Raw genomic sequence first — 22,624 nt, forward strand, 5'->3', positions numbered from 1 at the left:
AGTGGCAGCTGTCCACAGCTGTCCTGTTCTCCAGGACCTTCTCAGCAGCCTGCCGCTTCGTCTCCCTTCTTTGGGTTACTGCCTCTCTGTTCCGGCCTTATGGTCATCAGGGGACTTTTTTCATTACTCTGCCTATAGATTATCTTCACAGCTCCCCAGGGTATATTGAGTGAAGGGTATTTATGCCTTCTTGCATGATGTGTCTAGCCTCAGCCATGTCGCCATCACCCCACCTTTTGTGTCCCTGTTCTCTGTACAGACTTCTTTATGCTCTGTGCATAGTCTCCAGTTCTCACGCTGCCACTGTCCCCTCCCTACTCATCCATGAGGGCCCAGTTCAAATGAGGGTTCCCTGGTGCCACCTCCCCCACAGCTCTGTGCTGAGTTCATGGAGTCCTGAGCACATTTCAGGTGACTGTTCCTTGTCTTCCCTGTGGGCTCTGGGCTCCTTGGCACAGAACCTGTCACATATCTACTTACAGCTTCCCCGCCTGGCACATAGTAGGGGCTTAGTCAGTGCATTTTTCTGGGACTGTGCACAGATGCTCTTAGTCAAGGAAGTGTGTGCTTCCTAAGGCGCTGTGGTCGCTGTATGCCAGTTCTTCCCTGTCCCCTGGAAAGCCTGAGTAGAGATTGAGGGAGAAGGGAAGGGTCTTCTCAATTTGTGCTATGACTGCTAACAGCTGCTATTCTGTTGCCCCAGGTCGACAATGCAGGGTAGATCATGGGGCCCCGCCAGGCCCACTTGTGCTAATCGGTGCCATCTGAAACCCAGTTCAAAGTGGGGAAACTGCTAGCATTCACATTCTTGTGCCTGGGCCGTTGGGAATAAGGGCTGGCAGTATGCTGGGCTGAGGTGTGGAGATCCCTTGCTAGATTTAAAATGCTTGGGAGAGAAGTCAGACCATCAGGCAACTATCTTCCACCTTCAGGTTTTGATTTTCAAGTGCATGAAATCCACAAGGTGCCTTTTTATTTCCTTCCATGTATCAGCTTCCTAAAAACCTTCTCTCAGCTGAGCCATTGCCCCTAAAAGACTGCCATTTGGCCTCTGTATTTGTATATAGAACACCCACAACTGTCTTACATCATGTCGTTGGCTGGCTTTGCATGGGTGGCTTCCCTGAAGTGGAGTGGGCAATTTGAAAATCTCTGCAGTGACTTTGAGAGGGATGCTTGCTTTCATCAGCGATGTTCCTTCACGAAGGAACAGATTCTTCTGCCTTCCCTTAGGAGTGGCTGAGGTTCCTAAGGGACAAAGAAGCAGTGGCTCTCTCTAGCCAGCTCTTCAATTGGGCAAGTGGATTGACATTGCCTTATACCTGGATTCACAGAGACCTGGCTGGGGAGTTTCCCAGGGATCCTGAAGTTCAAGCCAATTCCACATTGCCCCAGGGCCTTGGTTCAGTGTCAAACTGAGAGAGTGATTAGCAGGGAATGGAAACTATGGTGGAAAAATGAAGCAGCCCTTGTGACTGTCTCAGTGTGTTGGGCATGGGATTCATCCTGGAAGAACTCATCCTGGTAGGAAAGAGAGAAGTTTAGCCCCTGCTTTTCAGACCCTGCTCTCTGCTAGAATTTCACAGGCCTGCAGATCTCTCTGTACCATTTGCACCCCTTGAGTACAAATGCTGAATCCCTGGAGGCATGGCCTTGTATTGGTTCCTCTCCAGAACTCCAGGGATAATGTCAGGTGTTCCCAGTGTGTGGAATTCTGACTGAAAGTGATTGAGATGCTTTTTCCACAGAGCCACTTCCTTCTTGTATAGGTGTTTTCCTAATAACCTTTCTGCAAATAGCGGAGAAAAGTAGGAAGAGGGTAAAATGTTGAGAGTATCGTCTTTTCCTGCAGTGGGTTTTGCTGAAACCTTTGATTTTCCATCAAAAAGAAGAAAAAAAAATAGAAAAAAGAAGGAAGACAGACAGCCGCTGCCCTCGGTGTGGCCCCAGCAGACATAGCCAGGAGGCCTGTGCTATTTTTCATCTGCTTAGAGGGTAGGATTATGTTGGAACCCTGAACCATTAATAGGCCTTTGGTCACATATTGTTCTTTACAGTCTACCCTGCTAGAGAAAGTTATTGTTTTGCAAATGGCAGCATTCCTTTCCACCTCTTTTGCTGAGGCTGGAGGGAAACTATTTTCCAAGAGAGAAGACATTGTGTAGTGCAACTCTTGTTTTTAGGACTGGCTCCTGCAAGAGCAATCACTTGTGTGTTGTGCCATTCTCTATGGAGGCAGATGACTGGCAAAGGGGCCTAGTGCCCCTCACTCCTCTCTCTCTCTCCCCTCCTCTCTCCTTCCCTCCTTCTTTCAAACCTGTGATTCCATGTTTGATCTAAAGCAATCTACCAGGTGTCCTAAAGTCCTTCCAGATCACAGTCAGTTTTCCTATTTCCAACTGCTTTTCAGGTTTCTCCATCATCAGACACAGACCCTGGGAGGCGTGTACCTTTGCCACGAAAGTCTTTTCTCTGCCCTTGTCTTTGGGGACTGGGGTCTGGAGTAGTGTCATTGGCTCAGACACATCTATTAATCCATTAATAGATAAGTAGCATCTTTTTTATATCAGGGTTCAGTGAGTCAGGACAAGAAAGTGGACAGAGATTTGTGGTTAGTCCCTGACTGTTAACTCCTGTCTCAGCAGGTCTTCCTGAATTTCTGAACCTCCATTCCCATTTCATTTTTGAGGCTGGGAAATATTTGCCTCCTCCACACTCTGCCCAAAGGGTTCATTCCTTCCTTCCTTCCTTCCAGCTCCCCAGGCCCAGAGCACTGCCCTCAGAGCTTTCCTCCTTTTACCTGGCTTGGGGGATGAACTGTTAACCAGCTCTTCTGTGATCCCATCTTCTCTCACCAGGGATGATGCAGGCAGGTCACCTTCCCTCAGGACGACCTTGTTCTTAATGCATTTCCCGAAGATCCTCTTTTTACCTGTTGCTTTCAACCCTTTTAGGAAGTTCTGAGGGCTTTGATGTTATTCTACTCTCTTAAAGGTTTTTTTTTTTTTTTTTTTTTTTTTTGAAATAAGGGTGCTTCTTGGTAAATCTTGGTCCCCATAGGCTCATATATTTGAATGCTGTCACCAGGGAATAGCTCTGTTTGAAAGAATTAAAAGGATTAGGAGGTGTGGCTTTATCGGAAGAAGTGTGTCACTGGGGATGGGCTTTGAGGTTTTCAAAAGCCAATGCCAGACCCAGTCTCTCTGTCTAGAGATCAGGATGTGGCTCTCAGCTACTGCTTCAATGCCATGTCTTCCACCATGCTCCCCACCATGCTGACACTGAATTAAAGCCTCTGAAACAGTAAGCAAGCCTCTAGTTAAATGCTTTCTTTTATAAGAGTTGCCATGGTCACGGTGCCTCTTCACAGCAACAGAACAGTGACTAAGACAAATCTCTAGATTTTTATTTTATTTTTAGGAAAAGTATGTGAAAGTCCCTTCTGTACGTCTATTAATGAATAAGGTTTTTGTTCTGTATGAGTATTGGCTTTGCTGTGGTTTCATGAAGGATAAGCAAGTTCTTGCTGACCAGAAGATATACTGCCTCCATTGTATAAGGAGATAGATTCCAAGTCCCTCATGGGACTTACAAGACAGTAGCTTACAGGACCACAGGTCAAGTGGGAACTATTTCTCCCAGTGAATTTTAGAACTGAGATGCAGATAAAATGGAGTCTATGTTGTATTAACGTGTTGAGAATTGACCCATATACCTCTTGCCTTTGACCAGTCTAGGAACTTCTAAATTACTATTATGAAGTTAACATGTACGGTTTTGTTTGCTTGTTTTATTTTTTTGAGATAGTCTGACATTATAGCTCAACCGAGTCTCCAATTTAAGATTACCCTGTCTCAGTGCTAGGAGTACAAATGTGAGCCACCGTGCTTGCTTCACATAATAACAGATTGAAAAGCACACATGTAGAGTCCAGAGGGGGCATGGGACAGGGAGAGAGAAGCCCCCACTTGGCCTGTGTGGGCATCAGGATGCTTTGCCCCTCATCTGCATCTTGTTCAGTATCTCAGCATCTCTCCTGAGCCTCCTTCTACAAAGACTAACTGGATTTGACCTGATCCCTTTAAAGGTCACAAACATGTTCCATTGTTTGGAAAATCAAAATCGACTCAGCAATCCCTAGAGGCCACCCTGACCCCTAGGAAAATTGTCCCTAGGTTCTCAGTGGCACGGTTGGTAACTGGATGACTTCTGACTTGTTGCTGACCCTTTCCTCCTTGCTGTAGCCCCTCTGCCTGGCTCCATTATGAAGGGCAGCCTCAGATTTCCCATGAAGAAGAGAGCCTGTCACCATTTTCCTCAGTGATATAGCAAGGGTAATTATTCTGTTCCCTCAATATAATTCAGAATGCTGTTCTGAGAACCTGACTATGGAACGCAGTGTCAGGGAAGAAGAAGAAAGCAGTTGTTTTCCTAGATGAAATGCACAGACTGGCCTGATAAGAGGAAAACTTTTAGTGGCTACCATCCAAGAAAGCAGTTGGCCATTTGTACCTATCCTGGTGTTTGTTAGGATATTTGGCCATGATTGTCCCTCTGGGAATGTAAACTGTGGAAATGAATATATGTATGCACACAGGCTTGTAGACAAGGATTTTTAGTACTCCACTGTTGATAAAAGTGGAAAAGATGGGGCTAGAGAGATGGCTCAGCCATTAAGAACACTGGGAGCTCTTCCAGAGGACACAGGTTCAATTCCTAGCACCCACAAGCTGGCTCACAACTGTCTATGACTCCAGTTCCAGGGAATTCGATACACTCTTCTCCAGACATACACATAGTACACAAACATATTTGAACAAAATACCCACACACATAAAATACAAATAAATCCTGCTTCCCCTCTCCCCCATGGAGGAAAAGCCTACAGGCCCAAAGATAGGAGACTAGTTAAACCAATGTGATACACCTATTCAGTGATATCCTGACCAGCCTTTTGGAGCTTTGTGTTCAAAATGAAATCCATGGTGGTTGAGCTATGCCCTTCTTGTGGGACTGAAGGTGGCTGTATGAAGTGCAGTCAAGTGGAGATGGCTCAAGTTTCTTGGTCCAATTAATGGGGTAGATGATGGTGGCCTAAGTGAGGCAGGAGAACCTACGTAAACAGCAGATTCCAGGGAGGGAAGAACTTGGGGGATTTTCTTGGAAACAAATTGAGTTGAGCACAAGTAACAAACTTCACCTTCAACCTTAGGCAGTGAAGTCAAGCTGGCAGGGGCTGAAGAACAGGAAGGGCACAGCTACTTCAGTGAGATGTACACAGCTGGTTTCTGGGACCAGTTTTATTTTTTATTCAGAATCACTGGGATGTGTCCAGTGTCTGGGTGTTGCCTCTACACCATGGGAAAATGTCATGTTCCCAGCTCTGTGCTCTGGAGGCAAAAATCAGATGTAGAGCTTTACTTTTCGGATCTGTAGGTAATTAGCCATCTCCTCGATGTTTTCAGTTTCTTTCCCCCGGTGCAAATGCTTTCAAAATACTTGGGATTATTTTTCTGTTTATTTCTATAATTTAAGATAACCACCATTTCCTACTATTTGTAGACCTTTTAAAACATGTGTTTTGTAATAAATAACATTCTGTCACAAAAATGAAGGGCTTTTTCACAGCCAGTACCTGGCCTTCAGGTAGAGTTCAGTGGCAGTTTCTCCAGCACATTGGTCCAAGGGCTTGTGTTTTGATAACTGTGTGTTGCAGTTGAAGCACCCTGGCCCTATCATCATGAGTCCTTATTTCTCTGGGCTGGGGGTGGGGGGCATCAGGAAGCGTTGCAGGTCTCCTAAATTGATCTGCAAAACTCTTGGGTGGTTTAAAATGCCTGGAAAGCAATCTGTCATGGAATGCTACTTTCAAATTTCCAATTTCCAATTCTGTGGGCTGAGTTGAGCAACAAGTGAACAAAATCATTCTTGAAAGACACTCATGTGGCAAGGGCTGTGGCCTAGGAATCATGGAAAATGTTGGAGGCATTTGAGAATTAATATGGCAGGATGATAGGTTACCTTTTCTCTATTCTGTCCTAATACCCCACTAGCATCCAAGCTATGATAAAAAGCCATAAAGTACCAGAACAGTGTAACAGACCTGATTGATGCTGTCACATTCTGAATGCTTCTGGAGAATAGGTGGACACATAAATAAAAATGGGTAAACATGGAGCCCCTGTTGAAGGTAAAGAGTACAGTGAGGTGAGCCACTGATTCCCCTGGCAGTCCCTGACCCTCTTCATCTCTGCCAAAGAGGCTCCAGTGAGGGGGTCAGATGTCTGCACCCCTCCTGGCCCCACTTCTGATGCTTGACATTATTTGGTCAGGGACTGAACCTGCGGTGTTGGGAAAGTTGAGATAATGCCTATAGCTGCTAGTTTTGGGTAAGGCATTGGCATGCCCTTGGTGACAAGGACTTTTTGTGTCTTATGTAGACTGCTCATACCAGAGGAGCATCTGGAGCTTTGGTATAGCCTCCGCATGGGACATATTTCTCTCCTCACATGACTGAAATAGTGCTCTTGTTTCCATTCACCCCGTATTTTCTAGAGAGGGGCCTTTGGCCACTATACCGTCCAGTTTATTAAGTGCATGTGATTTTGCTTGGAATGCAAACAATGTAATGTGTCTGGCCAGTTCTGAGGGGAAGTTGTTTTTCTCTGCTGTGAGAAATAGTCTTATTTCAATAAAATTGGTTTGATAACTCACTGTGGTCTATTATTTGGGCTAATGTTGAAGATGGGGAAGCTGGCAGAAGTGTGGGTCTTTTCAATGGGTGTGTATTTGTGGGTGTTTGTAGCTGTTAATTAAATTACCATAAAATTACCATCATTTCTTCTCTCTCCTCCATGTTGTGCATAGCTGTCTCTCTGCCTTGCTCTTGCTGTTTGAGGACTGAGCAGGTCAAAGGTATTGATCGCCTTCTCAGAGTCACAGATTGGGGGCTACCTATTGGTTCACCTTCCCCAGAGAAAAAGCAAGTAAGAGAATGTAGCTGACATTTAAGTTCTCTTTTCATTTACTCTTGTCAAAGGCATTAACCACACAAAGACATATCCTTGGTATTGCAGTAGGAAATGTCTCTCTCTGCTAAAGCTGGGAACTACTTGCATGTGAAATGGGCCTTCTTACAAGCTCCCCTCAGTGAGCTCTCTAGCTTCTGGCCCCTTTCTCTCTCTCCTCCAGCTCTTCATTCCCTGTGGGTCCTGCTTCTGATGAGCTCTGAACCCTGAGTTTTGCTTCTGGCTACACATAATAATAGTTCCTCCCTTGTCAGAGCTTCATCTGTCACCTTGTCACAGTGCAGTCACCTCAGTTGAGGAAATGCCCCATCAGATTTTCCTGGTTGTTGTCCCAGCCTACTATGAATAGTGCCACACCTGTGCAGGTGGGCCTGAGGCTGCATAGAAAGGGTAGGAAGTAAGCCTACCCTGGACACAGATTTCCTCCACAGTCTTTGCCTTAGTTTAGTGTTTCTCAACCTGTGGGTCGTGACCATTTGGGTCACATATCAGATATCCTGCATTTCAGATATTTACATTATGATTCATAACAGTAGCAAAATTACAATTATGAAGGGCCACCACAACATGAAAGGGTCGCTATAACATTAAAGGGTTGTGGTATTAGAAGGTTGAGAACCACTGTTTTAGTTCTGACGCCAGGTACCCGTCCATGATGGACTGTCACTGGTAATCAAAGCAGCCCTTTCCTGCCCCAGTTGGTTCTGGCCAGTCATTTATTACAACAACGGAAAGCAAACTCAGACAGTCCTTAGAAATACTGGGTGCTGGGGGGAGGGAGCAGGAAGGAAGGAGGGAGGGAAGTTGTGGTTGGTATGTAAAATATGTGAAAAAATGTTAATTAAATAGAAAAAGAAAATATGGGTATACTATTGGATATATAATATATAAACAATTATTGTTATTATTTCCTATTGATTGGTTGACAGAATCAGACAGGGTCTTGTATAGCACAATTTGGCCTTGAATTCACCGTGTATCTAGCCTAGAATAGTTTCAAACTCACCTGTGGCCCAGGCCAGCCTGGACCTAGACATTCTGCCAGCCTCCTGAATGCTGGGATTACAGGCGTGTGCCACCACATTCAACTCATTGTTTTCTTTTATTGGCTCTTCACTCCTTACCTTTATGTCCATCAGCCTCACTGGCCATACTTACCTGGTGCTATGTTCTCTTCATCCCTGTCCTTTCTTTTACATAGCCACCTCCCAAGTGCACTGGGTGAACAACTATCTGGACAAGGCTGCTGTAGTTAGCTACAAGCCAGTCTCCCTTCATGTCTTCTCCTGGGATGGGAAATATTGCTGTCACCGGGAGCTCTGATGTACCAACCAGAGTCTGTTGATATCAGTACTCAGGTTCTTAATGATTTGTGCAGTGAAGATGCAATGTGCACTAACACAAGACCTCAAACATAAGTCAAACACAAAGAAGGAAGCATGGCAGTACAGTCAGGAACCCGGACTGCCCAGGATCAGCTCTGGACCTCGCCACCTGCTACTTTTTTCTTCTTGGGCAAGTCACATAATTTTGGTGCCTCTAATTCCTTGTTTGTCAAATCAGCGTGGCCGTTTTGAGCTGTGTTTCGAAAATCCAACCCCCTGCAGTGTTTCCCTGCAGAAATATTGATGTTTTTGATGATAGAATGCAGTTCTAGATTGCTGGGTTTGATGTACTGCATACTATACACGATACCTAACTAAAATCCGATAAATTTGATCTGGGAAACCCAGTGGGCCCCAGAACATCGGACAAAGAATGGTAGATCCTTAGAAGTTACTTTAAAGGGTTGTTGGGAGGGAAACAAGGTATTTTACAGAAAGCTTCTGACACAATTGCTAGACTATAAACACTGCTATTATTATTTTAAAGACCTGAAAAGTGCTGTGTCCATAAGAACGGTGGCTATTTTACCACAATGAAGACTTTTTTTTTTTTTAAATGAATAGCTTTTAATGAATGATATAATGAATTTTACTGCCTGGGCATGAAGACAGGATGCTGTTTATTTTGGAATGAAGTTCAGAAGCCCACAGGAGTCTAATGTGAGTGCCACTCTGACTTTTGTCCTGTTTGTGTTCTGCATGTAGTAGATGCTGGCTGGAGCAAGGACCAAGATTAACTTGTGGTTCTGCTGAGTTTCTGGACCTTCTTAGTTTTAATGTTCCCTCCTGTCTTTCTTTTCCACTGCTCTGTCCTCCATGGCAAACTCCTCTCAGCTCTTTTAGGACCCTTTGTTCCTGCTATATGCATATAGGTGAAGTGTTTGTAAATCTCTCTATAAAACAATGATCTTTTGTCTTCTCATTTCTCTTCCTCTCTAGACATCCCACCTACCTTTCAGCTGGCATATGTCTGCGTGGTTGTTGCTGCTGAGGTTTACCAGTTGTAACCAAGCCATCCTTCCACAAAGCATTATTGTACAGAGCAGCCACGGCTCACACTCCCATTTACCTGGCCAACCACAAGCTTCTCTTATTGCATGTTTACTCCAGATGCCTCGATTTGGGAGATATATACACATGTAATAAACTGTTATTTTATTAACATAAAACCTGGTTTTTAAAAATAACATTAGTTACAGCTCAAACTTTTGGGTTTGGATGACATTAGCAACATTGACAGAGAACTCAGGTTTGCACATTAGAACTTGTAGAGCTGGAAAAGACCCCCAACTCCCTGTTTGATAGGCACAGCAGCTGAGGTGTGGAGATGTGCATTGCTCAATACAAGGCCATTAGTGAGTGATAGTCATTAAGGTTAAACGAGTGCTCTTAAGAAGATATTTAATGAATTTGTATGTGTGTGTGTGTGTGTGTGTGTGTGTGTGTGTGTGTGTGTGTGTGTGCTCGTACACATACACATACGTGTGCTGAGCACATGTGTGCACATTTGCTGCCTTTTCAAAGTGTGTCATGCAGTTTACTTAATTATTTGCTTAAGTTTTTTAAAGAACTGGTCTCACTCTCTAATCCTGGCTGCCCTAGAACTCATTGTGTTGCCCAAGTTGGCCTTTGATTTTTGACAGTCCCTCTGTTTCAGTGCCCCAACTGATGGAATTACTCGTATGCCCCCTACAACCAACCGTATATGTAGTTTAAAACCCAAACCATACTAAGCTCTTTGCCCCTGACCACGGATTTCTAATCCTATTCCCTGAGGACAACATTTTTTTTCTTTTCATTTTTTAAATATTTTTAGCTTTTCTTGTAGCATTTACCTCATGTTTCATGTGTGTGAGCACATCTAAATTAATTAATCAGTGTGGGTAAGAAATTATCTGGAGACCTCGAGCCACAGTTGGGGAGGTTTGTTCTCACCCCTCACCACGACCCCACTTTCCTTTCTCTGGCTCTTGCCCAGTGCTGGGTCTCATTTCTCTATAGGATTTGGTTAACAGTAAGCTTTGGTAAATAGCAGGTATCCAAACCAGAAAGTTAGAGACTGCACACTACCAAACTGACCTGGCTTTTGGGTTTTGGGTTTTGGATATGACATGTGAAAAGCACCTAGAGCGTCACCTGGCAAAGGATACGATGAGGTGTGGATGGACCTGCAGCACTGTCCCCTATTTCCTTAAAATAAACATATTTGCTGCCTTTGTCAACTCCAGACATTGACTTTACACTCCCTCTTACATGTATTGTTGCTTATCCTAAAATAATTGTTTCTTGCTTTTTATTTGCACTAATCTCTATAGACTTACTCAGAATTTTGCCTGCTAGACTTGGCAGAGGCCAACAGTGTTTTTCTGCAGCTGATCAGACACATCAGACCTCTCATTGCCCAAGGTTAGCTCACAGGTGCATTGGGCTCTGTGTCCCCACCCATTGCCCAGGGTTAGCTCACAGGTGCATTCAGCTCCCTTCCATTGCCCAAGGTTAGCTCACGGGTTCATTGGGCCTGCCCCCATGGGGCCCCTTTCCTGCCTGCTGTGAAGTCTCCCACTGAAGGCCTATCTTCCTTCTACTTCATTCTTGCCTCCTTCGGTGGCATGTCATCTTCTAGAAACGGCACAATGTTTGAGCACTTAAAATATGGAAGATTCTTGGTAGCTGTACAATATTGAAAACTGGAAATGATTTCTCTTCAGAATTTCAAAGCCATTTGTGTATTGTCTTTCATCTCTGTGTCCCTGTCACAGGAGATGCCAGGCCTTGTGTGACCCTTTTCATTCCCTGCAAGCTCCCAGGATGGTCTCTTTATCCATCTGGGTCTGAAATTTACCAAGAGTCTTCTGTAGGGGACTTCTTTCTTTGGGGTTTGAGCATTCCAATTGTGGGCCCTTTAATTTGGAAATGCAAATTCTCCTATTTTGGATAACACCCTTTTTATTTTTTAAGATTTTATTCCTTCCCTATGTTTTTCTCTCTCTTCCTAGAATTCTGATTTGTCAGATATCAGACCTACCCATTTCTATTTTCTGTTTGCCGGCTGTTTTTCTTAAGAATTCTATATTGACACTTTTATTTTGCCTGCCATAGTCGGGATTTTTAAGAGCTCTTAATTATCCTCAGCCCATTTCTCACCACCACATCTTGTTTTTCAGCTTATGCTCTGAAGAGGTGAACAGTAGTGTTTCTATGGCTTTTCTTTTCATTAGATAGCTTGTGTGATCCTCTATTCATGCTCTCTCTCCCTCCCTCTCCCCCTTTCTGCCTTCTACCTCACCTCTTGAGTTGCTAGGGCTTGAAACCAAGACCTCCATCTTGTTCAAGTCCTCACCATGATTTAATCTTCTAGAATTTTATTAGTACCCCATTGACTTTGCACTGGTCTCCCTTTTATCCTTTTAGGGTGCTTTGCTGAGGAGAAAAGCTGAAGTTGAAGGGTAATCCATCCACTATTCACTCAGCTAGTCAACAGACACTGGCTGTGTGCCAGTAGACTCAAGGACTGTAGGGGTGGGACAGCGAACAGATCGGATAACCCCTCCTTAAAATTTCCATTTACACAAAGTGCCATGACACTTGTAGTGACACAGACCTGTAAGAGCAGTTTAACCTTGTTATTCAAAAACCAATGTGCGAATACCAGGATGCCCCATGCTTAACCCTAACCCTAACCTGGACTCTTGCTGTTTACAGGTGGTGATAAATGGTGCTTCAAGTTTGAGAATGTCTGCTGCACAAGGTGGGGGCCACCGTGTTTGTACTGCACTGATTCCTGTTGGCCTTAGACTTTGTACAAAATAGAAAGCACCTACTATTAAAGTAAAGGTAGAGCTATTGCTGCCCCAGACTGGAATAATCTGCAGAATATACACCAGTAAAAGTTCCTGACCAAAAGTCACCAGTAATAAAAAGGGCAGAATGGGTTGAGAGGCTCCAGTAGTTTTGAGACACTAATAGCAACGACTGCCATGCTCTTTGAATTTTTCTTCTTTTTCTGTGTGTGTGTGTGTGGGGGGGGGTGCGTGTTTATGTATACATGTATGTGGGGACACATGGAGGAGTGCCTGTTCATATGTAGGCAAAAAGGCTGAAGCTGGGAATCACTCAATGAGGCCAGGTTTCTCAATCAAGCCCAGAGTCCCCCATATTGCTAGTCATTCTAGCCAGCTTGTTTTGGGAATCCCATCTCTACCTTCCCAGGCTGGAATTACAGAAGAGCCACCATTTCCAACCTTTTTACATAGGTTCTACAAATCTAAACTCCTAAATTCATACTCATGAGACAAACCCTGAGCAATGAGACCCCGTCTACTACCACACCCTTTTACCCCTTATGTAAAAATTATCTGGCACAGGCACCCCAAATTTGTGTATTTAATTATAAGTGATCCACACATACTATTCTACTAATATAACTAAGGGTACCATGAAACAGTCTGCAGCACTGGAGAGTGGATACCAATTTTTAAAATTAAAAGCTAAATTGAAGTAAATAGAATTAGAAGTTGGGAGGCTAGAGATGTGGCTTGGTGGTAAAGCGCTTATTTGCCCAGCATGTGTGAAACCCAGGGTTAGTTTTTAGCACAGCACAGACTTGTTCACTGAAAGTTCAAAGAAGGGTCTTGGTCCCATGTTGCCAGTGAGAAATTGTAGAAGCCACCTGATTGGAAGACTGAGTTTTCTCATTATCTCTTAAATAATGGCAAAAACACTAGCTTACCTTGCCTTCTTCTCTGGCTGGTTGTGAAGATGCAATAGGCTAATTTACCTGAGGGTTATTCATATAATATATATAATTTTGATAATTTTAATGGCATTTACCAACTTCACTGGGTTTGTTAACTTTTCTTTTATTGAAACTTGATATTTTTTCCTTTGCTCATCTCTCCTCCCTCTCTGTAACTGGATTCTAGGTGTGTGGCTCAATGTTTAGCTGTGGGTGTCTGCTTCTGCTTTGATGAAGGCTTTAGGAACAGCAATCAAAGTAGTCATCAATCTCATTATAGGGGAAGGGCCTCAAAATCAGCCTCTCCTTCACTGCCTAGATTCTTAGTTGGGGTTTTCTATGTGAATCCCTGAACATTTCCCTAGTGCCAGACCTCTCTCCAAACCTATACTGGCTCCCTCTATAAAGACATCTCCTTTCTTGCCTTCTTGTATTGCTCCCCTGTCTCAGTGCTGGAGAAACCCGCAGAAACAGTTGACCTGACCTAGTGAGAACACGAAGACCCTAGTGGCAAAGCTGGGGAACCAGCTTTGGACCGAACCAAGCCCTCTGAATGTGGGTGCCAGCTAGGAGGCCTCTAACAGTGGAGCCAGTGATTATCCCTAGTGCACAAATGGACCTTGGTAGCCCATTCCCTATGGAGGGATACAATTGCAGCCCAGATACACGAAAGAGGGGCTAGGCCCTCCCCCAAATGATGTGAAGGACTTTGATGGTCCCCCTTGAGAGGGCCTCACTATCCTTGGGGAGTGGGTAGCGGGTGGGTTGAGGAGGTCCATGGGGGGCATGGGAGGATGGGAGGGCAAGGGAATGGGGGGATTGATATGTAAAATAAGAGTGCTTCTAAATAAACAAACAAAAAAGAATGATTATAAGTATGCTTAATTTAAGGAAGATATGGCTATGCACAAGAGAACAGTGAATTATTCACTAAATTTTGTAATGCATAAAAAGGAAACAAAACACAATTTTGTAATATTTCAAAAAAAGAAAATAGGTATTTTTCATATAATATATTCTGATTGCTGTTTCTCCTCCAAGTTCTCCATCCAATCCACACCTTTTCTTTTTCTCCTTCATTAGAAAATAAACAGACATCTAAAAAATAATAATAACAAGGGGATGGAAAGATGGCCCAATGGTTAAGAGCACTGACTGCTTCTCCAGAGGACCCAGGTTCAATTCCCAGCATCCAAATGGCAGCTCACAACTGTCTGTAACTTCAGTTTGAGGGGATTTGACACCATCACACAGGCATACATGCAGGCAAAACACTGATGTGCATAAAGTTTATAAATAAACAAATCCTAAAATATGAAAAGATAAAAGAAAGAAATAGGAACAGGACAAAACAAGTAAACAAAAGAAAAAGGTAAAAAACAGAGCACAGTGAAACAGAGACACACATTTGCTTACAGGAAGCCATAAAACAATACAGATACACACATTGACACACACACTCAGGAGTCCCATAAAAACAACAGAGAGGCTGGGCGGTGGTGGTGCATGCCTTTAATCCCAGCACTCAGGAGGCAGAGGCAGGGGGATCTCTGTGAGTTCAAGACCAGTCTGGTCTACAGAGCAAGTTCCAAGACAGCCAGAGCTACACAGAGAAACCCTGTCTCAAAAAACCAAACCGACCAAACAAAAAACAACATGGAGACACAGATATGTTTTGTTGTTGTTGTGTTTTTTGTTTGTTTGTTTGTCTGTCTGTTTTGAGATGGGGTTTCTCTGTGTCTTTGGAGGCTGTCCTGGAACTAGCTTTTGTAGACCAGGCTGGTCTCGAACTCACAGAGATCCGCCTGCCTCTGCCTCCGGAGTGCTGGGATCAAAGGCATGTGCTACCACCGTCCAGCATGACACTACAATAAAACCCACAGAATCAACTGACCAGGGCTCATAGGGGCTCACAGAGACTGAAGTGATAATCAGGGAGCCTGCATGAGAGTGACCTAGGCCCTCTGCATATATTTGACAGTTGTGTAACTTGGTGTTCTTGTGAGACTCTTAACAGTGGGAGTGGGAGTTGTCTCTTACTCTTTTGACTGTTTTGGGGACCTTTTTTCTCCTACTGGGTTGCCTTGTGCCTAGTCTTATTGCAACTTCATATGCCATGTTTGGTTGATATCCCTGGGAAGCCTGCTATTTCTGAAGGGAAATGGAGGAGGAGTGTATATGGAGGGGAGGTGAAACTGGGAAGGGACTAGGAGGAGATGAGGGAGGGAAAGCTGCGTTTGGAATGTAAAATATGAGAGAAGAATAAAATTCTAAAAATTTGCTGGGCGGTGGTGGCAGAGGCAGTCAGATCTCTGTGAGTTCGAGACCAGCCTGGTCTACAAGCGCTAGTTCCAAGACAGCCTCCAAAGCCACAGAGAAACCTGTCTCAAAAAACAAAAAACAAACAAACAAACAAAAATCTAAGAACTGAATATGGACTAATCTAAAAACTGAATATGGAATATTGTATACAAATTATATACAATAAAAATTGTAGGTAAAATTTGGTTTAAAAACAAAACAACAACAAAATAAACAGACTCCATCTCCCAGCAGCTCTCCATTGTTGATAGTTTCTCAGCTAGAAGAAACTATTTCTCTTCTGCATGATGGGACTTTGTCTGACTTGATATGCCCTGGTCTTGTGTGTGTTCTCAGAGTTCATGTTAGTTTGTGTGTGCAGCAATCCTGTTGTGTCTGGACAACATTCTAGAATAGTGGTTCTCAACATTTCTAATTCTGCTCCCTGAAGGTGAGGATTTAATTATTTTGCTAGACCTAAGATAAATGATAAATGGGTGTTTATTGGGGAACAATTACACAGAAAAACACAAAGAACCATGGGAGCATTTCTCTGCTCTTCCTACCAGATCTTTTTTTTTTTTTAATAATTTGTTAAAGTTGAAACCCTTCTTTTATTTAGACAGAAAAGAAGAGATGATGGTGTGTGTGTATGTGTTCTTCTGTATATGTTTCTCTTAATGGTTGATGAATAAAGCACTGTTCAGCCAATGAGGCAGGAAGATAGGTGGGTCTAGGAGATGAGGAGAATTCTGGGAAATGTAGGCAGAGTCAGATGCCATCTGAGACTGCAAAGGGTAAGAGATCTGCACCCTTCTCCAGTAAGGTAAGACCACATGGACATACGTAGATTAAATGGCTTAATAATTAAGACAGAACTAGCCCAATAAGCCCTAGTCATTGGCCAACAGTATTATAATTAATATAGCATCCGTGTGTTCATTTGAGGCAAGGTGGCTTCGGAACCAGTTGGGGAATTCCGTAACAGCTACCCTTTAGTACAGTTTCTCATGTTATGGTGATCCCCAACCATAAAATTATTTTGTTGTTGCATCATAACTGTAATTTTGCTACTGTTATAAGTTATAATGTGAATGTCTGATGTTCAGGATATCTAATATAGGACCCCTGTGGAAGGGTTGCTTGGCCCCCAATGGGTCACAACCCACAGGTTGAGAACACAGGCTCTAGATGTTATGGGTTTTGAAAGAGGGAATGTGCTGAACCATATTGAGTACTTAACTTTAGCCAGCTTGCCCTAGGTATGCCAAGAACAAGCTCATTTAATGCTTGCAGGTCTCCATCCCCTTTCACGATTAAAGAAACTGAAGACACCGGATTGAAGCATTTGAACACAGATCCTCTGTCTCTCGGAACTCTGTCTGTAAGCTCTCTGTTCTGCCTGTAATCTGAGTTCTAATGAGGTCAATAAGGCAGAAGCAGGGAATATGTTATGTTGTTCTCTTGTGGCCAAGTCTTTCAAGCCCTCCCCATTCTTGGGAAGAGAGTGGGGGTGGGGGAAGTCTTAAGTCTGCAGCCAACAGAAGGGAGCTGCAGGGATGGAGCTATGTGTCTGATCCTTTTAGTGCTGGGAATGTTCTGTCTGTCCCTCTACATCTTGGCTTCTTTAAGGAGCCAGCTATGGTCCCTCTCCAACATTTGCACCTTCTCCGGCTCTCAGGGCCCAAAGGGGCTCATGCCCTGCCCCCTTTAGTGTCCTTGTTCCCTCCAGCAGCTCTGCTCTCTGAAGACACAAACTGTCACTCACCTGTTTCCCTGTATGTGACAGTATATACTTTGTGAGAATTTTCTTAAATATCAGTTTGAAAAGCTTCAGTTTCTATGACCTGTAGTCATCAGATTTGCATGAATAGAGGACATTTGGCTGGGGGATACATTTTTCTGATTGGATGCAAGAACAAGTTCATGCATTTTGCTTTTCTTTAATTTCAAATCATTTTTTTTATTGTTTAACACCAACATATGTCTGGGCGTGGTGTCACAGGCCTTTAATCTCAGGGCTCTGGAGGCAGAGGCAGGTGGATCTCTGAGATCAAGACCAGCCTGGTCTACAGAACAAGTTCTAGGACCGGCTCCAAAGCTACAGAGAAAGTCTGTCTCAAAAAACCATAAAAACTAAACAAAACAAAAACCCAACATGTGTAGGTTTTTTTGTTTGTTTGTTTTTTAGTTAACCCAGGGATGAGAGAGTAGTTAAGAGCGCTACTCTTCCAGGGGACCCAGGTTTGTTCCCAAGCCTCCATGTGGTGGTTCGCAACCATTTGTAGATTCAGGTCCAGTGGATTGGACACCAGGGAAGACAAAACACTCAATACACTCAAGTAAGATTAGAATAAAAAGTTAACCTAAATACAGAAAACTTCTTAAAACCAATGAACACATTCACAAGGTAGGGTTACCTACAGACTACTTTGAACTTTGCTGGTGATCAGTCTTCTTTCCCAAAATATAAGGGATCCTGCAATTAAAACCCAGTTAAACTTGGTGTAAAGGTTTAGCCCGGCCCCTCAGAAGCATTCCACAATAAGGGATGTACCCTGGCAGTCGTTCCTAGCTGCAGTGTTTTGCAGTCCAGATGGTTCTGGCACCCAATTTTTAGCTGGAGTGTTTCCTCTCTCTACAATTGCAGTTTTTCTCTGATGTTCTGTCCTGAAACTGTCCACTGAACAGATTAACAATCAAATAGCACAAACCAAGTTGCCATCAGAAAAATTGATGACATCCTCCCCAGAGGAGGATGTGGGGACCTCCTATCAGTGCAAGGTTTGTAATCCAACCTTTTCGAGCAAGCATGCCGTTAAACTTCACCTTAGCAAAACACAAGGGAAATTGCCAGAAGACCACCTTCGTTTCCGAGCTGGAGAAGCAGTAGCATTTGCTCTAGGGTGGAAATGACTGGAGGAAAATGCTGAAGGCACCTTAAAGCCCCTCTGTCTTGTTTTTGGCAGACTTATGTTAACTGCAGAGGATCATTCTGGGCTGGACTGTTTGGTATTACTGTACAGTGTTTAATAGAGAAGTGCATATACTCAGCTGTTGTTACTGGTAAAATAATGAAGGTTAAAACGCAGTGCTAAGTGTTTGGAACTTTGTGTAAATGGGATTTAATTGTGAGCATCCCCTTGATGCTTCAAGCTGCATGCATTAACAAACAGTTTAAGTAAGCATTTATAACAAAACTAGGCACCCTTTTTCCATGAAACTTGGGTGTGCTGGCATTTCTCACCCTTTCATCTTTAGCCCTCTGAGTACTACGAAGCACTTTTGCATTAATTTGGTTTAAAAAGATAATAATAAAACAAAATAATAATGAATAATAATAATGTATGAAACTCTGTTTTTAAACTCCTTGCCAGCTTAGTCATAAGGAATAATAGGAACCACCATTTATGTAGGTCTGTAGGGGTATAACACACCTTGAAATTTAAAAGTATTATTTTCACATTGAAACATAAATGTATATATTGTATAGATTTCAAACTCTTATCGGAAAATGTGACTGGTTAAATGACCCTTTCTTTCTTGCATTTATAACAAGTGTATCTGCTGTACTTTGGCACAAGCCATGCCTCTATATAGTATATATTTCCTTCTTTTTTCTTTTTTTTTAAGGTTTATGTTGATTTTTTTACATGCAAATGTTGTAAATTATACAGAAAATTCCACAGATAGCATTTACAAAATATACAGAAGCATTATCTCAAAATAAAAAAAAGAAAAAACCAGCCCACCAGCAAACATCAGTTTCTTTCTCTGCATACTGAATGATACTCCTGTTTTCATGTGGATTGAATAGAGCAATCACAAGTCCAATTGTTTCAATATTTAAAAAAAATTTTTTTTTTGGTGCTTTTCAAGACAGGGTTTCTCTGCCTGCCTCTGCCTCCCAAGTTCTGGGACTAAAGATAGATGACACCATGCCTGGCTCAATATTAAACATTTTTAATTGCATTTATTTAGCATGCGTGTCTCTCTGTGTGTATTTGTATGTGTTGTATGTGTGTGCACATGCATGGTAGAGGTCAGAGGATAATGTGTAGGCATCAGTTGTCCCCTTCTATGATTTGGGTCTTGGGGACCAAATTCAGACAGCCCATGAAGCTTGGTAGCAAGTGACTTTTCCCACTGAGCATGATTTATTTTTTTTCCGAAACAGTGTTTCTCTGTGTAAGAGAACTGTCTGTCCTGGAACTCACTCTGTAGACTAGGCTGGCCTGGAATTCAGAGATCCACCTACCTTAGCCTCCTCAGTGCTGGGATTAAAGGTATCCACCACCATGCTGGCTTTTTTTTTTTTTTCTTCCACCAAGTAATTCTATCTGATCCCTGGAACTCACTATGTAGACCAGCTGACCTCTAACTCGTAGCGATCCGATTGATTCCTCTGCCTCCCTAGCCCTAACTGAGTGTTGGGGTTAAAGGTATGCATTACCAAGTCTATCTTGAGATTATTTTATTTTAATTTTTTTATTATATACATCTTTGTGAAATTACCTTTTATTGTATCAACGGTAACTATCAGTAGTGACTGCATATTGAAATCCTTGTTTTCAATCAAATGATGTTTATTTTCTGTTCTCATTAGGGTCTCTAAATATATCAGGGAGCTGATCAAAATAAACAAGCACTCAAGTGTTGTTAATATGGGAACCATTTCACGATTCCCAGGAGGAAGGAATAGTGCCCCTTTTTGACTATGGACCTCAAAGGGAAGCTCTTTGCACACTCCTCTAGAGCCCCTCCCCTGTTGACTATCATTGTGGTGAACTCACTCACCAGTGTCCCAGGCCCCAACTTGGCAGTGCTACTTGTTTGTGACACTTGTCCTCAGTGCAACTCACCCTGATCTCCAGCATTCAACGCGCTCCCCATACACTGTGGTTTTCCTAAAAGTCTTGACTTCCCCTCTCCCATTACGTAGGAATCAAACATTCCAAAACCTTGCTGCTGGTAGTGGGACAAGTCTCAACACATACTTCGCATTTGAGGCCTAAGCGTGTGCTGGGAGGGGTTTGAGGGTGACAGTGATGGAAAGTTCTCAGAGGCAAGCTGGCCCCTGAAGGAAGTAGACTAGGCCTCCTCCTAGTGGAGGGTGGGGCTTTGCAGGAAGGAGTGCTGTGCTGGCGAATTCTTGGTGCTAAAGATTTCATTGGTTTCTTCTTTCTCCATTTTTGCCTTGATTCCCTCATTTCCCCACTGGAATATTTTTATATTAAAATTTCAAGACAATGCTTTCATTTGTAAACTGCGTTTTTTAAAAATCTGTTTTGTAAAAGCATAGATTAAAAGTTAAATAACAGTATTCTTGCTCAACCCAGCCCCACTTCCCAGAGGAACCTCTTTGAAGTCTTTTTTTTTTTTTCTTATAAATCACTGTCCTTGGTCAGATGTCTTGAGTGCAGTCCTGGCTTATTCGTTTTAAATATTGCCTACTGACTTCCTGTGAGAAGGACTGGGCCCCTTTTAACACAAAACCTCCCCTCCCCAGTCTCCCGACAGCTATGCCACGACAGCAGACACTGTGGCTGTGTTTCCAGTCTGAAGATGATTTGAACCTTATTCACTAGAGAATCAGCTGTTGGCCGGAGATGGTGTTTCTTTGCTTGTACAACTGCTCAATTGTTTTTGTTTTTTTTTTTCTCTGAGCTATAATAATTATCTTTAAAAGACTGCTTGGTTTTACTGTCTACACTTGTTGAGTTCTTCCCCAGTGCTCCAGTGCTCATTGTTTCTAGCCCTGCATTATCTACCCATTCAGACAACCCCTCCTCCTGCATGGTTCAGCTTCCTGCTCCAGCCTAGACTTGTTTCTTGGGCTTGCTGCCTAGAACCATCTGGGCCTTCCCTTTGTTGGCCTCTGGCTTAGATCCTTTTCTTGGATCCCAAGTCTTGGTTCCTTGTTATTGGTTGGTTGGTTTTGTTGTTGTGTTGTTGGTTTATGCCTTTGCTTTCGGGGAGGGAAGGGTGCATATCTTCTTGTAGTTTCTGGGCAAAGTGCACAGAAGGTGAATTTTCAGAGGCTCACATGAAACTAAAAGTGCCTTGGGGCAGGGGTCACAAAATTGTCATTTGAAAACATAACATCTAAATTTTGGAGGTAGGGCTGGGGAGATGCTTCTATGATTACATACAGTGATAACTGGAGTTTGGGTCCCAAAGACCCCATGGAAATGCCAACTGGGCATAGAGGCCTCCCTATAATTCATGTTTTCAAAGCTGAGAGTTGGAGGTCCCCAGAGCAAGCTAAGTAGCAAGATTCACCTTATCCTCAGGATCTATGTTTGACTGAGAGACCCTGTCTCAATGAAGAAAATGGAAGTGGGATTGAGGGTGATTGCTAAAATCACCTCTGCATGCACCCACACATCCAAATATACATACATACACACACACACACACACACACACACACACACACACACACACACACACACACACACACCCCTCTCACCCATACACAAAATGGGAAAAACCTAATTAAAATAAAATTCAGAAGCCATCACTCTTCTGCCATTTTTGAGTCCTTGATATGACCCAACTTCTCTCTGGAGATTTGTAAGATCACTGCCTTATCTTTTTTTTTTTTAAAGTGAAACAACCTCAACATAGAACATTCCAGGGGTTCACATGTCTCTGGCAACAGGCAAAAAGTCACCCTGCTTGCCTCATACCTGTTCCTAAGCAGCTAGGGCAAAGGGTCCCTGGTCTCTATTTGCTTGCTAACTCTCAGCTGGTACCTGTCCCTTCTTTCCTCTTCACTCCATAACAGCTGCTTCTCCAGATAGAAGGAGGCAGCTTGTCGAAAGTCAGAGACACACACATCTTGATTTGTTTAGAGAGAGAGAGAGAGAGAGAGAGAGAGAGAGAGAGAGAGACAGAGACAGAGACAGAGACAGAGACAGAGACAGAGATGGCTTTCCCCTGAGGAGAAAAAAATGATATGGACAGAGGACAAGGAGAACATTGTGAGTGCCTCTCCTGGGGAGGACCAGGCCCACCTACAACCCCCTACATCCTTTTCGCAGCCACCCTGTTCCTTATATTTCTCAGTAAATGATCTTTTGTAATAGGCCTGTGAACTGATTGTTCCCGATTGGCAATTTCTCTGAAACAGTAATAAATTCGAAACCCCAGGAAGAGGCTGTTCAGAACATT

At 43.2% G+C, this 22,624-nt stretch overlaps 1 protein-coding gene across 11 annotated transcripts in view; it reads left to right on the forward strand.

The window, feature by feature from the left end:
• Positions 1-22,624, forward strand: part of Atxn7l1 (ataxin 7 like 1) — a 227,757-nt gene that overhangs the window by 29,064 nt on the left and 176,069 nt on the right. Inside the window, exon 3 of one of the 11 annotated variants that reach the window (XM_035445101.1) lies at positions 12,116-12,161. The exons of the other annotated variants lie outside the window; for them this stretch is intronic. Within the exon in view, the coding sequence (XP_035300992.1) occupies positions 12,146-12,161 (16 nt within the window). The 5' untranslated portion in view covers positions 12,116-12,145. The remainder of the gene's footprint in view (positions 1-12,115; positions 12,162-22,624) is intronic. 11 annotated transcript variants of the gene reach the window in all.

The sequence above is a fragment of the Cricetulus griseus genome, chromosome 5 (genome assembly GCF_003668045.3).
Source record: "Cricetulus griseus strain 17A/GY chromosome 5, alternate assembly CriGri-PICRH-1.0, whole genome shotgun sequence".
Taxonomy (NCBI): Eukaryota; Metazoa; Chordata; class Mammalia; order Rodentia; family Cricetidae; genus Cricetulus; species Cricetulus griseus.